Source organism: Trichosurus vulpecula, chromosome 3 (assembly GCF_011100635.1).
Source record: "Trichosurus vulpecula isolate mTriVul1 chromosome 3, mTriVul1.pri, whole genome shotgun sequence".
Taxonomy (NCBI): Eukaryota; Metazoa; Chordata; class Mammalia; order Diprotodontia; family Phalangeridae; genus Trichosurus; species Trichosurus vulpecula.
Window position 1 is genome coordinate 145,658,293 of NC_050575.1, and position 19,543 is coordinate 145,677,835.

At 37.3% G+C, this 19,543-nt stretch overlaps 1 protein-coding gene across 1 annotated transcript in view; it reads right to left on the reverse strand.

The window, feature by feature from the left end:
• N4BP1 (NEDD4 binding protein 1) overlaps nt 1–19,543 on the reverse strand; it is a 71,270-nt gene that overhangs the window by 18,168 nt on the left and 33,559 nt on the right. Inside the window, exon 2 of the mRNA XM_036751248.1 lies at nt 9,349–11,078. Within this exon, the coding sequence (XP_036607143.1) occupies nt 9,349–11,078 (1,730 nt within the window). The remainder of the gene's footprint in view (nt 1–9,348; nt 11,079–19,543) is intronic.

Below are 19,543 nucleotides of genomic sequence, written 5' to 3' on the forward strand. Positions count from 1 at the left end.
AAGTCACTCAGGCAGTAAATAGCAGTGATGGAAATAATATACAGGCCTTCTGACTCCAAATCTTGTGCTCTCTTTCTATTACATCATACTGCCAGCCATAAAACTATAGAATACAAATGAAACCAAATCTTTGCCTCTGAGTTAACAATTTGGTATGGTAGAGGAGCATGGGATTTGGAATTAGCACGCCTAGCCTAAAAGCCAGCTTCTTCTATGTACTACTTTTGAGTGAACTTAGGCCTCATTTTAACCTTTCTGGGCCTCAGCTTGCTCATTTTTAAAATGGAGTTAGTACGGATCAGGGAATCTTAATTTTTTCTGTGTCATGGCTGCCCTTTCTCCCTCCCTTCCCTATCCACCCTCCCCTGCATTCTGGCAAACCATATGGATCCTTTTTTAAGAATGAGGGTTCAAAACACTTTATCTTTTACACTTACATTTTGTGTTCAAGAGTATACGCAAATGTCTTCACCTTTGCTTGATTTTAAGCTCCTAGAAGGCAGAGTACAACTTATTTAGGTTTGTCTTCCTTAGCACCAAAATACAGGGCCTTACCTTACCAAATTTCCGATGAATGAATGAATGAATACAGAGAAAGTGCCTTAATACTCTTGTTCATAGTGGAATATGGACCCCAATTATCCAGGCTCTCAGTAATGACTCTGCTCTTGCAGTAAAAGCTAGGTCCTTAGGTTGTGCTGAACTTTAACATTTCAAGATCTAAGACTTCATCAGTATCTGTTCACTCTTTGCCTTAGTAGACAAGGACATATCTTTTTTAAATTTAGCTAGACCAATGAGAGTGCTCAATTTGGATGCAGATTGGAGTTGGGTTTGAATTCTCATTCTGCTACTAACTGTGGGATTTGAGGCAATTTATATCCCTCTCTGGGTCCCAATTTCTTCATCTGCAAAATGAGGGTACTGGACAAAATTACTTGTAAATCTATTAGTGTCAGACAACAAACTTCTGTCTGCCACAGGGTCCATACCTTTAGTCTTTCTATGGTATATCTTGTTCTCTTGGCACAGCCTTCAAAAACCCTGGACAGCTTCCTCTCAGGGCTGGTGGAGGATAAGTCTTATTACATCTTATTTAACATACGACAACAAACTCTTATCCGTTTTGCAGGCTACACAAGAACAGAAGTGATAAACTACAAAATGCAGGGGAGTGTGTTGGTAACCAAAAATGGGCTCCTTAGCACTTAGTTCAACAAGTGCCCTTGAATAGTTTGGCTTTTGTTCTCTTTGAGTAATTCATTGAGCCTTACTAGGTGCTAAGCCCCAGGCCCAAACCCCTATTAGGTGTGGAATCTTAGTGGGTGTGGACTGGCAACTAAAGTGGAGCCCAAGGTGGGGCTAACTCCAGGGAGGGCGTAGTTTACAAGTCTGGGAGAGCACAGGCTTTTTGACCACGTGGGTTTAAGTCCACCTCTCTGTGACGATTCTAGGTCACGTGGGTGAGTCGCATGTGTGACTCACCCCTGATGCTGAAAAAGATATAAAAACCAGGGGTTAGCTGTTTGTTCTTTGGAGCTCCTCCTTACAGCAGTGGTGGCACATGACTCTGGGCCAGCCCTTGTTCTGAGCTCCCGGGCTGAACCTAGATGTTGGTAACTATGAATCTGTATTGGGTCTGTCTGTTGATGTTTGTAATTTTTTTGCATTTTATTCTGAAGTTCAGGGTGCTGGATTTTTCCCCTGAACTAAGTGAATGCTGTCTGTATGCTGGATTAAAGTAAACTTGTCAACCCCTTTAACCTTGTTTTCCTTATTAAAGCAGATCAAAAGAACCTGTGCTTTCCCAGCATGCCGGTAGCTTTCTGGGTGCTGACTGTGGGTGGATCTTACACCCCCACAGAAGCTGCTAGCCGGATTGTTGAAACAGGGAGCAGTTGTTAGAGATAAGTATGATGACAGCAATGGGAAGAGACAGCTAATGGCCTAAGAATGAGGGGGGAGACAGAAAACTAAGAAAGAAATGCAGCGCACAAGACTGTACAATCATAGGCCTGAGTAATCAAAAAGAGGCTACGTTACATTTAGTAGCCTCTGTTTAAAAAGGCAGGAAAGGGCCACAAACTATAAAAATATTTTCAAATCATTAAGAAAAATGTAACTATTTTTGGCACCTTAAGAAATCAACTTCAATGAACTGGAAAAGCCACTTACTTAGAATGTCTCATTCAGCAAGGATAGCAGATCAGTAGCATACCGAGGTATTGTGGCATTCTGACTGGACAGCTATCAACATATATTTGTCAGCCCCTTGGGTGACATAAAAAAGTCATACACACCAAAGAGTTTCTGTTTATATTCATGGTAAGAAAAGTGAAAAATGTGTGAAGGTCAATTAATAGTTCTGGAATGGGATTGGAATTTCTCACAAATATTTTGAATAAGCAACTAAGGAATGTGTGCTTCATAGGTAAACACAAGACTTGCTCAAGTTTACGGGAGGAGATGGGGTGCTTTTTGGTATTTAGTAAACTTATAGGAGTGCTTATATCCCAAATTCCCATGACTACAGTTTGATTAAATAAGGTTTTCAAAGTACTATTTAATAAGAAAAATATTCTTATATAGCCAACCAATTGCCAAGTCCTGAACATTTTACCTCCCTTGTGTACCTCTGAATATATTTCCTATCATCCTTACTTGAGATCTTTATGATTTCATGCCTGCACCATTGCAAGTCTCATGAGGAGAATGAAATGGGTGACCTACTACTTTAAACGACTTTATAATCCTTTTTCATCTCTCCCCTTCAATCAACTCTATACTTTGCTGCTAGATTAATCATTGGAATGAATAGCTCTGGTCATTTCACCACTATTGGTAAACTTTCAATAGCTCCTCACTGTCTAAATAAAGTCCCAAATCCTTAGCTTGATGTTCAAGGTACTGGGAAGTTCAGAGATAGACTCAGAGGCCATCTTGTCCAAATGCTGCACAAAAAAAAATCACCTTTATAGCATACTCAATGAGTGGTCATCTAGCCTTTGCTTGAAGACCTCTAGTGAGGGGGAACAGACTCTTTCCCAACATGGCTTATTTCACTTTTGGATAACACTCCCAGCAACATATTTTTCCTTATACCACACATAAATTTGGCTCTGAAACTTCCATTCATTGCTCCTTGTTCTACTCTCTGGGATTAGGAAGAACAAAGATATAATCCTTCTTCTTGAATACGACTATCATGTTCTCCCTCAATCTTCTCTTCCTGGAGAAACATCCCTAGTCCTTTCTACAAATATTTATAGAAAATGAACTGAAAAAAAATGAACTTAAGATCCTTTATCACCACCCTAGTTGCCCTTCTCCACTCTCTAGCCTATCAATGTTCTTCCTAAAATATAGCGCCTTGACCTAAACCCAGCACTCCAGATGGGAACTAACCAGGACAAAGAACGGCAGGACTGTACCTCCTCTGTCCCAGACACCGTGCAGACTCAGATTGTAATAGCTTTTTGGGCTGCCATCATATTACTGATTAATCATAAGCTTCAGTTGACTAAAACCCCAACATCTTTTTTCAGGTTGTCCAGCCATCCCTCCCCCATACACGATAAAGTTGAATTTTTTTTCAACCACAGTACAAGACTTTATATTTTTCTCTATTAAATTTGATCTCATTAGATGCAACCCAACATTCTTATCTGTCAAGACCTTTTTGAACTTTGTTTTGTTTGCAATATCCACTGGGTAAACGATCTCTCCTAGCTATGTGCCATCTGAAATAACAATCATGCTAGGTTGGCATTTATATAGTGCTTTATGGCTTGCAAAGCAATTTAAATACATTATCTAGTTGGATAATCTCAAAAACTATGGAAAGGTACTATAGATATTCTTTCCATTGTACAGATGAGGAAACAGATACTCAAATAAAGGTGAAGTGACTTATTGTACATGTTAAGAGGCAGGATTCAAATCCAGGTCTTCCATATTCAAAGTCCAGAGCTTGTTTTTTTCACATTGTTCCAAAAAGCCTATTTCCTAGTATGAATCCTATGCTCTAATCAAATCATATTGCTTGTTATATGGACATAGCCTGTGTTTTCCCACCTTAGTGCCTCTGTTCAAGTTAGTTCTTCCTCTTCTTACTGGAATGCACCCCCATTCCTCCTCCTTTTTTACAGCTATCTGTCAAATGAAAGCTCCTTAAAGGTAAGGCCAATGACTTATAATGATACGGTGAATAGAGTTCTAGGCATGGAGTCAGAAGGACTCATCTTCCTAAGTTCAAATCTGGCTTCAGATACTTACTAGCTGTGTGACCCTGGGCAAGTCTCTTAACCTTGTTTACCTCAGCTTCTTTATCTGTAAAATGAGCTGGAGAAGGAAATGGCAAACTATTCCAGTATCTGCCAAGAAAAACCCAAATGGAGTCAGGAAGAGTTGGACACAACTGAAAAAAAAAATAACTGAATAAAAATACCCACTATCACTATCTGGCAGAGTACCATGTACACAGCAGGCTCAAAAATATGTGAATAGTAAATAAATTCAAATAAATAATCACATTTATAATCTCTGTTACATAATCACTAAACAACCACTAGCAAAATTTTTATCTGGATTGTTATTTGTATTAACTATAAATAATGTTGAAAAGGCATAATAAATAAAAAGTGATGTTTTCTCAGTTATAGTTGTTTAAAAGTCTAGAATTAAGAAGAAATTTAATTTTAATTATCTGTTTACAGGCTTAGATGACCTCTGAAGTCCCTTCTAAGATTCTAGATGTTTAACTTTTCAAAGAGACACAATCTTATTTTTTTGCTGAAGACACCTATGTAGAATTCATAGAAAGCAGTTTCAGAAAAAAAAAAAAGATCTTTCCCTTTAATTTTACCTTGTCAAAAAGGCTATTTAAAAAAGGTTCCTCCTTTAGAAGAAAGAATGGTGGAATTTTTATTACTTCCATTTTGTTCTGATTTGTTTCTTTTCACTTGAATATAACTTTGAGAACTCAATACAAAGAAATGATGATCAATTAGTATCTGAATCCTGCCTCGCACTTTATATCACCATTTTGTCAAATCATAATAATGAGCTATTAGTGCTGGCTTCAAGACTGCAACCACATTTTGTATTTTGAGTTGGATAATGCTATGCAGCTGTGGGTCACTTTCTGCCCTCACCTTCCCCCAACTGCCAAAAAGAGCGCAAAATGATAAGAAACAGTACTATCTGAAAAAGACAAGCATGATTTTGCTTCCTGTCTTTTGACTTAGAATTAAAGTACGTGACATCCAAAAGGGCAAAAAGGGAGATAGTTTTAAAGTAAACACTTGTAGGCTTCACAACAAAGCTTAGGTTTCCTTTAAACTAGGTTCTCCTGAAACACTGATGTGCTAATTTGAGAGATTTGTTTTTGCTTGCTAAACAGAGCCTTTAAAACTTCTAAGAAAGAGGAGACACATGTACAGTACTCTAGGAAAGGCTGTTTATGATTATACAACTGCCTGCATTTTGACTAACACTTGAGGGGAAGAGTGTTAATGTTTGTTTAGATAGAATTTCTGAAGGCATGCTTTCTGAGGCAGTCTGTATGCTGTCTCACCCTGCAGATTTCCTGGAAAAGATGAGGTTACTGATTCTATGAGCAAGAGGGAGAAAAACCAGCACTCTACCTGCCTGTTGCCAGCTAAGTGGTCGGAAAGAGGTGTCGTCTAGGCCCCGCCAAGAGTGCTATCAGTTAGAGAATTAAAAGAAAAAGATAACATGAGGAGACAGGAACTTGACCTAAAAGGAAAAGTAAAAAGGAAAAAAGTAGTTCAACTTCTAAGACCTTATCCATGCTTTTCATTGTTTCATTGACTAAACAGGACACTTCAATTGGATTATCAGACTAAAACAAGAGTTAAGGTTTCAGTGGCATTTCAGTCTTCCGGTCAATCAAGAAAAAAGGCTTTGAGTACTATCAATTCAAGTTTCTACTTTTCAACTGAAGTAATCAGATAGATTTGTTGATATTTAATGAGTTTCATGGGTGGGGGAATCGGAATTGAACCATTCAGAGATCTAATTTTATTATCAAGTCAAACTTAATGGAGTTCCACGTGCTTAGTACCTGAATCAGTTCTGAGACAGACCATATAGACACCAAGTCATTTACTTTGTCTCAAGATTTCCCATCAATCCAGTTTACACTTACTTACACAAGAAGCTAAGGGATAAAATGGCCTCAGTTTCTTTAGTGGCATGGAGGCAGCATGTCAATAATCAGCCTGGCTAGGGATTGGTATTATCCCTCCTTTTTGATGTTGCCCATGTCCAATCTAACAAAAGTAGCCCATTCCAGAGGGCATGCAAGTGGTAGGCAGTACAAAGAAAAAAGTGGAAGGAAAGAGAGTGAGAGAAACCTGGGTCCCCGTATGCATTTCTTAAGCTATCTTTACTGTTTCTATCTCATCTTCCTGCTGCTTCTGGAACAACTGCTCTGATCCAGAGTCCAAGTGAGTAAATCTTTCCAACTGAATATAGACTATTATGAGATCCACCAAATTTACTTGCAAGATGCTATCTGTTCATGGGATGCCATTTGCCAGTGACTGCTTCTTCCCTTACATGAAATATCTTTCTGACCTAATGAAAAACGATTCTATGTTTAAGATAAAAATATAAATGCCAAAAAAATGTGGCCTGTAGTTACTAAAAGCCAGAGACAATTAAACTCGGTGAAGTTCCACTTCTTTCAACAAGGATTTCATGAGAAGTCATTCATGGAAATTGAGTTTTAACACTCACTTCCTCCCCCTAAAAAATAAAAAAAAAATAAACCCAACAACAAAACATTAAACCATGAGGCACTTGACATCTCACCAGAGTTTCCTGAACTTCAAGTTCAGCAGTGTATTACATCTGTACTCTACATGTGGACAATGAAGTGTCCCATTCAAGAGAAGATGCTAAAAGATTTAGCAAAACTAGAAAAGGAGACCTTTAGAAATTAGGACAAGAATTGTCAAAGGGGTATTTATTAGATTATGTTAATTCAAGGTGAATAAAGCTATTTCCAATTATGACAAAATATTAGACAACAGAAAACCTGTATGTTAATTAGCTCATAGATTTAAAATCTGTTGAAAGTACTTCTTGGCACAATGTAGCCATGAACTATTAAAAAAAAAAAGTGAATCGAGTCAATGATGCCTAAAACACCAAAACTTAAAACAAAAGATTCAGCCATTATAAAACACCTAAGTTCCTATAAAAGGTAAAAGTTTAAATATCACATTATGCGAAACTGAGAAACTGAATTTAAGAGATGTGACATACTTTAGATTAACACCAGTACCCTTCCAGTGGTTTAACTGACAACAAGAACTTAAAAATAAGATTATATAAGTATTACAAAATGCACAGGAAACTTTAATTTAACAAGGAAGGAAGCAAGTAGAAGGATTAAGCAATCTAAAACTGATTTACAAAAGAGAATGACAAACCTGAAAATAACAGAGCCAGTTTTAAAAATCAGATAGGATGCCCTTGCTCAAGTCATTCTCATCCTAAATTTATCTATCAAAAAGAATCAAAGGCATAAAATGACTAATATAATTCACATTATTCATCTTAATTTTAAAAACTGAATAAAGACCCATAATATCAACAATGCACTACATATTAAACTACCCAGTTAGCCCAAGTTTGGCTTTTAGACAAAATAGCAAAGTAGCTTCTGGTTCTCTCTTAAAACAGCTTACTTTTCTGATAATGATTGTGAAGAGCTCCTGTTTCCAAGTTACTGTATTTCTAAATTGTGGTAGTCTACTACCATCCAATACAGAAGGGAGCAGTTATAGGAGTTTTGGACAAAAGAACAGTAAAATAGATGGACCTGAATTTTACATTCAGATGAGAGCTGGGAAGACTTTTGCTAAGAAAAGTCCTTGCTGCTTATTTCTTTATACAACTCTCATTAGCCTACTGCTCAAAAACAAAAAAGAATTTTCTTAGAAAGTTGAAGGTAGTGTGGTGTAGTCGTGGGAATGAGAGGGGATAGGAATGAAGAGAACTGGGTTCTCAGGCTGCTCTGACATGACCTGAGACCAGGTAGCTCCTGGGCATTTAGTTTCCTTCTTTGTAAAATGAGGAGGTTGGACTAGATTACCAAACGAGAGAATATCTGAGCTAGAAGGAACCTAAAATGTCATCTAGTCCAACCTCCTCATTTGTTAAGAGGAGAAAACTAAGGCCCTGAGAGAAGTGAAAACAACTATTGTCACAATTTAGTAAGTACCTGGTCTATGGAAAGTACCTCTTGGGCAGAGAGTGAAATAAACACCTAGTCCTTTACCTCGAATCTCTGAGAGCCCTAGCAAACATACCACCACCACCACCACCACCACCACCACCACCACCACCACCACCACCTTAAATATGAAAAGTGTATAAAGAACTAGGGAAGAGAAGGGTAGAAGCAGAGATCACTTAGCACTGGAAAATAGGAGCTGATTCAAGAATTTCCACATTTGCAGACAGAAGCCATGCTAATCTTCTCTGTGTCATTTATTATATACATAAAAGGGAACTGCCCAAGGTCATTCATTGGGCTAAAGTTTTTGTAGGTCTAAAACTTTACATGAAGTGTATTTTCTTATCATGTAATCACTCATGAAAATAAATTACTGGAAATATTTCTTTAAAAGTCAGTGGCCCCCCCCCAAAAATACTGTCAACGATGACAAAGGAAAACCTTTATCTTTTCAGTCATGGAAAACTCATATTTAAAGGCTGTCTTGGGGCAGCTAGGTGGCGCTGTGAGTAGAGTACTGGCCCTGGAGTCAGGAGGACCTGAGTTTAAATCCAGCTTCAGACACTTGACACACTTTCTAGCTGTGTGACCTTGGGCAAGTCACTTAATCCCAATTGCCCTGCCTTCCCCGCCAAAAAGAAAAAAAAAAGTTGTCTTATTTAAATAAGTTTTTAATTTTTTAACTGTATAGTTAGTCACTAAAACCTATCATTTGGTCACTTTTTAATAAGATATAGTTTAAAAACATGTGACCTACGAAATACGTTTGACAAACACAGAGGCCCTCTCTATCAGAAATTATTTGAATGCGATTTAAAAAAAAACTGTAGACATCTTCTGGCTTTCTAGATGGGAAAGACCAGAAACAAAGCTTGAACTAATAAAGTAAAATTGTATGTTAAGCAATAACTATCACTAAAGCACATCAGGCCAGTACACTTTTGATATTCCAAGATATTACATAGAAATCTATGTAATTATTCAAATATGGTAAAGCAATCAATCCATTAGGTATTATTTAGATCAATTCAAACACTTAAAAATTTGTGGTACAGTTAATAAAGATTAACTATACTTACGCAATTGCAACATTGCTCCCATCTATAACAATATGCCTTAAATCTGATCTCCCTGGTTCATTTTTTAATTCCAGCCTGTATGGTGTTTTTAGAGTATCCCGGAATCTTTGAACCCCAGTAACTGAGGAATCAATACAACGATTAGATGGTCCTGCCAGCTTAACACTAGTAACTGAAGGGAGAAGCTGGGGTGGAAAAAAAGGCATCGGAGGGAGGGGTTGGCAATTTGGCTTGACTTGGGAAGGGCTGCAACATCCTAGCTGGCTTTCACATATAAGATTAACATTATTCTTTGGAACTGTGATCCCAGCTTTTGGAAACAAAATATTTTCAGGAATAACTGGTACTCTTGGCTGGTGACTCGGAGTTCCTCTGGCAACAAAATCCAAGTCTGTAAGTATTCCCTTGTCATTTAAGAGCTTCTTTAAAGGGGAAACAGAAGGTGAAGAGCCATCCATTTCTACATCTATGTGGGGAACATGGCTCTGGGTAGAATTCCAATTTTCTGCTCTCTGTTCTGTTGGAACTGAACTGGTAGTTTTCATTTTGCAGTTTGAGGTACCTGGTTTTTCTTCTATTCTGAGAGGTGACTGAGATTGTTCTATTATGTTTTGCTGCATGAGATCCTTTGTTTTCTTTGGAGAAAAATTCATTTTAAATTCATTTTGACTATTGCAAATACCCTTGCTTTTGGCTTCAGTGACCTCCAGGCACAAAATTGAAGTGTGCCTAGGGAAGACTTTTTCTTCCTGGAACTTTTTGTTTTCTTTTTCAATTTCTTCTAAGAGTACTAAGGGTTCTGTAGATGGTCCCTGCTCCTTAATAACCTTTTCCACAGTTTCCTGGGAGTATCCCATGGTTTTAAAAAAGTTTACCAGAATGTTATATTCCATTTCCTCAGTAGTGTCTTTTACATCAATGCCTAAATCTTCAGAGATTGTACAGGAATCAGAGAGCAGGTTAATCACTGTGCCAGCAGTCAATTTCTCAGTAGCAGATGGAGGCTCAACCCCCTGAACATTTTCCAATGAAAACTGCTTCTTCGTATGTCTTTCTTCAGTATCAGAAGACCTTCTTTTGTGACATACCCTCTCTTTGGAAACAGATTCTTCAGGTGGAGCTACACCATTTACAGGAACAAAAAGAACCTCTGTGGAACCAGAAAAAACTGTGTCCATTTGTTTTGTTAGCTCAGAAACAGGGGTTCCTGCTTGCTTTCTTTCATCCTCCTGAAAAACTTGTCCATCTTTGGACATGCTCAGCTCTTGGATGCCATTGTGTGTAAATTCTGTTTTACGATCTGTAAGATCAATAATATCATTATCATCATAATCTAATTCATAGGGATCTTCACCATGGGTAAGATTTAGGAGTTCTTTCTTCAATGAACTGGGTAAAATCAACAAGTCCATTGTATATTTATCTGCATGCGATTCAACAAATTGTTTAAACTGCTTTTTCACCTCCGATTCATTCTGAGTACTTGGTAGACTCTCATTGTTTTCGAAGAGCTTCACAAATTGCTGTATGTGACTTCTGGCCATGACGACAGCTTCAGCACCACCTCTGATACTAAGAACACCAATGTCCAGAATGGACATATCAGCACATGTGTCCTGGATCAAACTTTTAAGAAACAGGTTCTGTGCCCCAACAAAAATACAGTGCATGTCCTTTGGATAACATTCTCTCTCTTCTAACTCGGGTTCACAGATTCCCTTGATGAATTCCTGTAAAGATTAAAAATATTGCAGTTTAAAATCCCCTTATGCAATCCCCCTTATGCAAAATCCCCAGAATGCAATAAATGACATGTAATTAAAAATAAGCCATTTTGGAAAGAATTAAAAAACATATTTTCATCTAAGAATGGGGTAAATTTTTATTTTTAAATTAAAATTTTAAAATACTTTTTGTTTTCATCTAAGACAGCTTTTTGAATGGAAGCAGACCAACCAGTTCCCAAACACCTACTCCAAAAAAATTTGAAATTGACACCAGGCTGAATAATGATCAAGAAATCTAATGAGAAACTATAGTAAATAACTTCTACCCCCGAGCTGCCAAAGAAGTCAGCTAGAAGTCCACAGACAATAGGAAAGGAGCCACAAGAAAAACCGGAACAGGCAAACAAATCCACAGTTCCCTAGCACTAACAGATAGGCCAAAGATGTGTAGCGTGAAGGGCTCTACGTAAGGAGGCAGCAGGATGAAGGGCTCCCATGAAAAAGTCCCAGGAGGGCTGGATAAAGGACATGGGGAATAGTAGTACATGTTTAGCAGAGCTCAGTTTCAGACAGCACAGGTATTGAGGGGCTGTCCAATTCCCCAGAACTGTTCTGACATGCCTTCGAGGACCCTAAATATTCAGCCCTTTGAACTTCAAAGATCAGAATAACTAACCCTGGGAAATGGAGGTCAGCAAAAGGAACCGGGTGACCCAAATAGAGACCAAGCAGGGCTGACAACCACCAAAACGTACAGCAGGAGCAGAGTCTGGCTTTGGTATAAAGCCTCAATTCAGGAAATGAAGGTAGAAAGAAGAATGAACCAAAGAAGTTATCAACCAGTATGAAAAAATTGTTGCAGATCTGGAGATCCCTGAAAAGCAGCCTAGAAGAGTAATTCCGTAAAATTTCTAAGCAGTGACTCAGAGAAAACATGGATTTTCCATAAGGACTCCATGAGTCTTTAGAAGATATAATTCAAGAAAGAGATACAATTAAAGCTCTGGAGAAAAGAAGCAGAAGGAAAATAGTTTAGAAGGGAATGTGAGAAAACTTATCCAAACAATGGATTCCCTGAAAATAAGACTAGACCAAGCAGAAAGCAATGATTCTGTTAGACGGCAAGAAATATTACAACAAAATTAAAAAACAGGAGAAAATTTAATGTAGCTGATATGAAAAACTGACCCAGAAAACAAGTAAAGGAGAGATAATTTAAGAATCATCTGATTTTCTGAAACGTGTGTGTGTGTGTGTGTGTGTGTGTGTGTGTGTGTGTATGTATAAAAATAAAGACTAGACACTATATTTCGAGAACTGGTAAATGAACACTCCCCAGCTCTATTAGAACTAGAAGACAAAAGTAAAGATAGGAAAAACAAACAAACAAAAAACAAACACAGATCCTCCTCAGAAAGGCCAAAGGAAAATTCCAAGGAATTTCGTAGCTAAAATTGAGAGATCAAACAGCAAAGAAAAAATACTGCAAGCATCCAGAAAGAAGCAATTCAAATACCAATGAACTACAGTCAGAATAACTTAAGATCTGGCAGTTTCTTGGACAGCTAGGTGATGAAGTGGATAAAGTGCTAGGCCTAGAATCGAGAAGACTCATCTTACTGCACTAAAATTTGGCCTTAGCTGGGTGAGCCTGGGCAAGTTTCTTAACCCTGTTTGCCTCAGTTTCCTCATCTGTAAAATGAACTGGAGAAGGATATGGCAAACCACTCCAGTGTCTTTGCCAAGAAAACCCCAAATGGGGTTGTGAAGAGTTGGACAGGACTGAAAACAGCTGAAGGAGAACAACAGTGGCAGTTTCTACTTGGCTAATATAGGCTTAAAATCAAGAATAATTTATCTTACAAGTAAAAAAAAAGACCTTTGGTGTGACAGAGGATTTTTCAAGCATATGAAATGTAAGCACAAGTGTCAAAAGAAATCTAGAAAGGTAAATTTATTTGAAGACTTGATACTAACATTTTAATGGAGAAGAAACAATAATGACTTCAAAGGGTAATGAGGACGTTAGCAGAGGATTGTGGAGTAGATTGGTTTTGTTTCAACAACTGAAAGAGGAGGAAGAGAAGGAAGGGTAAAAGGAGGAATATAGTAGCTTAGAAAGGAGGAAGAAGGGGGTAGAATTTGCTATTTCTCCTAACTGGGATATGGGAGAAAAGAATTATGCAAACATGAAAGAAGTGAGGGGTGAGGGGAGTAGGTATTAGAGAAACTGACAAAGAAGAGATGAAGACACACACACACACACACACACACACACAAACATACACACACACACACAAATAATGTAGAAATACATCAAACTCAAAGAAACAAGTGGAAATGGGTGGGCTTCAGAAGTAGGATAATACCTTGAAAGAACAGCCTCAAGCAAAACAAGTTTCTTGAACCTGAAGGGGGAACAAAAAGGAAAAAGGGAGGGTATCTGTCAATTAGTAAATGGCTGAACACATTAAGGTATAAATGTAATGGAATATTACTGTACTATAAGAAATTATGAGAAACAGAGGATCCTTAGTATGAACTGATGGAGAATAAAGTAAGCAGAACTAGAACAATTTATACAAGGACAACGGCACTGTAAAGAAAAAAATACTGAAAGAAATAAGAACTCTGATCAAAGTTTAGAGTTAGCCAACTGCATCTAGAGGACCTATGATGAAATGTTACCTACTTCCCAACAGAGAGGTGATGGGACATACATTTCTGGACATGGGCCTCTGTGCGGATTTGTTTTACTTGACTCATCCCCTTGGTTTTTAGTTGGAGAGGAGGTTTGGAGGTGATGGAGATCAATGGTGTGTGGGGGGGGGGAAGGGAGAGAGAGAAACAGGGAGGGAGAGAAAAAAAATTTTAAACGAACAAAACAGAATGAATTTCAGAAGGAAGCACAGATAAGTAGGAAGTTTTGAAAGTAGCATGTAGCAATCACAGGCATTTTGCTTCTGTGATGGCTAACTTTGATAGACTTGGCTCTTCTCAGCATACAAGGTTCACAGACAGCTCCAAAGGACTCATGATAGAAAGCGCTATCTACATCCAGAGAAAGAACTACAGAGTCTGAATGCAGATTGAGGAAAACTATTTGCTCTCTCTTTTTTTCTCTTCCTTTTTGGTTTTGTTTCTTCTTTCTCATGATTCATTCCATTGGTCATAATTCTTTACAACTTGACTATTGTGTAAATAAGTTTAATGTGAAAGTATATGTAGAACATATATTGGATTCCATGCTGTCTTGTGGGGGAGGGAAGAGGGGAGAGAGAAGGGAAGAATATTTGGAACTCAAAAACATGTGGAACTGAGTGTTGTAAACCAAAAATAAAAAAATCTAAAAAAAAAGCAGCATGTAGAATATACTATACTTAAAAAACCCAACCAGTATAAAACGTAAACTGTCTCATACACAATTACCTTTTTGTGTTTTGCTATGAATATGGAAATGCTCTTTTTTTGTGTTTAAGATCAGAACAAATTTTTTTTAAAAGACTTCTATGTGAGAAATGACTTGCTATGATTCAGAACTGAATCACTCCAAAAGAAATTAATTGGTACCCTAAAATAAGCTGTAATTATGAATTTTTTGACATTGTATCTTGCTTCGCATCTCTTAGTGTTTCCCAACCTTAGTAGCATAGGTTTAATAAAAGATAAGGTAGCCAAATAAAAGTATTAATGCTCTACTGCTGATCATATGCAGTAATGATAGCCTAAATACAGGGAAAAACGAGTTAAGATATAAAATCAAATTATATGCTATAGTATAAAACTTTGTTTGCCACTATCATGCCTAGCCTTCAAATTTTAAAAAATAGCTGACTAAAAATACTTAAAATATGGCTCAGTCTTAATCTGAAGAAAAATAACCACCAAATTGGAAGAATATGTTTGCAAAAAAAATATAATTCAAGCACCTGTATGCTGAAGATGACATGATTTTTAAAATACAGACTTAAGTATTAGGAAAAGATAACTGGATAACAAATCTCTTTTAAACCACTTAGCTGAAGCATGTTTTTTTGGAAAACATGAAATTGGAGAAGTTCTGAATCAAAGTAGGAAATTAGACGAAATGAAGATAAGAAACAGAAAGGAACTTGGTGACACTGAGCATGGAGCTACTCAAGCTACATGTTAAATGTAAAATTAGAATGGAACTACTAAAGATAGTGTTACTGAAAAATCCCATCTATTTTCATCTGACAGAGATGACAAAAAAAATCCATAAGCTTTTTGGCATGTGAAGTCTTTCTCAGGAGAGGGGTATTTTTGAGGTATCTACAGAGGCTGTCAAAATATTCGTCTTATTTTTTTAAAAAGTAAATTCAAGAAGAATGGTACAAAATATTTATTTAAAGCAGGGGTTCTTACCCCCGGGTCCATGTGAGGGTCTATAAACATTTCCTCATTCTTCTTGATACTCTCTTCTCTAAATATTTTTGTGACACTACTTTCATCTTGGGCTATACTATGTGTTATGCTGAGTGTTGAGCATTAGTGTGTCTGACACTTCTGCTCTTTACTATTTCACTTGGTGATCTCATCAGCTTCCGGGGATTCTATTATCATCTCTATGCTGATGATTCTCAAATCTATTTACCCAGCCCTAGCCTCTCTCCTGACTTTCCAGTCTTACATCTCCAATTGTCTAATGGATATCTCGAACTGGATGCCCCAAAGACATTTTAAATTCAACATGTTCAAAACAGAACTCATCATTCCTCCCAAATTTTGTCCTCTTCCTAACTTTCTATTATTGTCAAGGGTATCACCATCCTCTCTGGCACCAAGGCTTGCAACTCAGATGCCATACTTGACTCTTCACTCTCTCACACCCTCCCCATCCAATCAGTTGCCAAGTTCTGTCATTTGTGCCTTGGTATCGTCTCTCATATATGCTCTCTTCTTTCCTGACACAGCTACCACCCTGGTGCAGGCCCTTAACATCTCATGCCTGGACTATTATAATAGTCTGCTGATTGATCTCCTTGCCTCAAACCCGTACATCTCCATTCAGTGGTTAAATTGATCTTCACAGATCTGACCAAGTCACTCCTCTATTCAATAAACTCTAATGGTTCCTTATCACCTCTAAAATCAAATATAAAATCCTCTAGTGCTCTGAGTCCTTATAACTTTACACTCCCCGCCACCCCATACTCTGCCAGTGACACCTGCCTCCTTCCTTTTCTTTCAGTAAGACACCTCCCATCTCTGCATCTCCCAACTCTGAACATTTTCGCTAGTTACTGCTAATGCTTGGAATTATCTCCTTCCTTGTCTCCTCCTCCTGGCTTCTTAGGCTTCTTTCAGGTCCTAGCTAAAATCCTGTCTTCTACAAGGAGCCTTTCCCAATAGTGCTAGTGCCTCCCTTCTGTTGATTATCTCCAACTTACCATACACACACACACACACACACACATCTTGTTTGGACACAGTTGTTTATATGTTGTCTACCCATTAGACTGTGAGCTCACTGTGAGCAAGAATGGTCTTCTGCCTTTCTTTGTATTCCTACAACTTATCACAGAATATGGCACATAGCAGGTGCTTGATAAAGGCTTGCTGACTGACTACTAGCTTAGATGGAGAAAAAAAATGACATCTTTATTTCATTATAATTAGTTTCCTTTGTAAGTTCATGTATTTAAAAACATTATTCTGAGGAGTCTAGAGATTTTGTTAGACTGCCAAAGGAGTCTATGATACCAAAAAGGTTAAAAACTTGGGTTTAAAGAGATCGTTAGTGAAAATGCCAAGCTTTCTGAGCTGTGCTCATCATCTAAGCCACTTTCGTAGTTTATAAGCACTTAGGAAAGCAGATAGTAATCACTTAGAACCAATGTGTATTCTTCAAGAACAAATTATGCTTAGCTCATATATTTTTTTAAAGGGTATTTTAGCTTTGATTGTATCTCAAAAGTTCTGTTGTATAATATAATAGTTATACTTTGATGAAATTTTATATTGATTCTATGATTTGATCTCTGACCTACCACTTCTTTAGCATTAAATTACTCTGTCTCCAATTTTTAATTTTTCTTCAAAGGCTCTTTAATGAATATAATTTTAAGATGTTGTGGCCTGTAAAAGATGCTTTATATGCTTTCCTGCATTTGTTTTTGAGTGTTTTTTGGCCCTTCTACTTGTCAATTTTCATAACAGTGCCATGCACAGCTGAGAAATCTCTCACACACACACACACACACACACCCACTCCTCCTAACTTTCCGTTCCCTTTCTATAATTGCCAATGAGCTATCATAGCTAATTTTTCTAAAATTATATTCATATCTCTAACTTGGTTGCTTATTTTTTGGTTAGATTTGTCTACGTCCAAGAATTTCATTGAGATCGCCAACTATTTTATTTTTACTGTCTATTTCTTCCTAGATATTGATGAATTTTTCCTTTAAGCATTTGAATACTATGCCATCCATTGCGTATATATTAAGTATTATTATTAATTCAATATTTGTGGTATCTTTAAATATAACATTTCCCCAATTTATTTTAATCAAGTCTATTTTTATTGTTGCTTTGTCTGAAAATCTTCATGACTCTATCAGCTTTGAGTTCACCTAAACCATAATAGATTTTGCCCTAACCTCTTAATTATGTATAAATGTGTTTCAAGTATGTTTCTTGTAAACATATTGTTAAATTCTTCCCAATCCATTCTATTACCATCCTTTGTTTATAGGTGAGTTTACCCCATTCACATTTAGCTGCGGTGGTTAATTATTTCCCTCTTCACCACCCTTTTACACTTTTTCATCTCTTTGTTTTTGGCCCCCTTCTTTTTAAAGAAGAGAAGGAATGGGCTCTACCTGTTCCACTTCTAATCAGGATGAAAGAAAGGGAATGCTAATCAAATCTGTGGATGATGAGAAGTTGGGGACTCATATTCTGCATAAAAGAATTGAAATCCAAAAAAATTTCAATAGGCTGAAAAATGGTCCCAAATTAATAAAATGAAATTTAATAGGTACAAGTATAAAGTCCTGTACTCTAAGTTTAAAAAAGTAAATACTACAAGTCTAAGGTGGGGAAATACATTGTCAGACAATAATTCATATGAAAAAGATTCAGAGTTTTTAGTGAACTGAATGCCAAATATGAGTCAGAGTGATCTGGCTGTTCAGGAAGCTTAAACAATTTCGGGCTGCATTACAGACTCCCACTCCTTACCCCCAAAAAGAGGTCTCCAAGGTTCCTTTCAACTTTAATATTCTATGATTCTAGGCAACAGAAACAGTACTGGGAACTGGTAAGAACACAGCTGGAATATTATGTTCCAAATTGAGGAACAGATTTTAAAAAGGGCATTGACAAACAAGAGTAAGTTCAGGAGGATGACCTGGATGATAACTTGACTCTATATAAATCAAGGATACACAGACTGAACAGGAAGACCTGAAAGGCAACTTGTTAGCCTTTAAATATGTGGAAGGGCTATCATGTAGAAGGGAGACTAAATTGATTCTGTGTAGGCTGAGAGAATAGAACTATGTAGTAATCACATGAAGGAAACAGTCTTCGGCTCAATATAGCAAAAAAAATTTCTTTTAATTATTTGTGGCGCACAAAAATAAAACAAGCTATCTCATGCTGCAATGAGTTCCCTGTCATTAGAAGTATATATGCAGAATAGAGGAAAATGGCTCACTTGTGGTGGAAATCATTAACTTTTACACATATTTAATTCTGATGTTGTAATGACAGTGTTTTAGGAAATCACTGAGTAGGGGAAAATAAAAGCATTTAAGTGATAAGTCATAAGAAAAACTGACAGAACTATCAATGTCAATACCCCAAAAAGGTACAAAACATTTCTGGGTTCCTGGATCATCCATCAATTCAGATTTGTAAAAAGCTACGGCAAGTTTCTCAGTGTGGAAAAAAAAACTTAGAAGACCCATTAGGAGGCACAGGATTTGAAGAAGGAGGGTGCAGTTTGCTAGAAACCCTTAGGGAGAACAAAGGGAAAACTGGTTCAAGACCACACAACAAATGAAAACTGGTAACATGCCTACTATATCAGGCCTAGACTCAGATGCCTAATTAAAACAAGATACAAAAACCTATCTTCAACTAAATGTGAGAAGATCAATCCAGAGAGTAATGAGGAAGAAGAGTTAGGGCTGGGGGAAGAGGGGGCAAGAGTCCCCAAAAACTTCAAGAAGATGATGAAGCCAGATCTAAGCTATGTGCAGAAAGACTTGACAAGCTCAGGGAGAAAATCTTTTGAGGCCAGATAAGGGTTTCTCTCTCAGCAGGTGAGCTGGGGGGCAAAGAAAGGATCTGAAAGTGGCCTACAGCCATAAAGGCCTTTAGGGAAGTTGCCACAAGGTCTTTGTAGGATGGTCTCAAGTCCATGGAAGGAATCAATGATAAAAAACTGGAGTAAGAAAGTCAGTAAAATCCATTCCAAAAGCAAAGGAACCCACTGA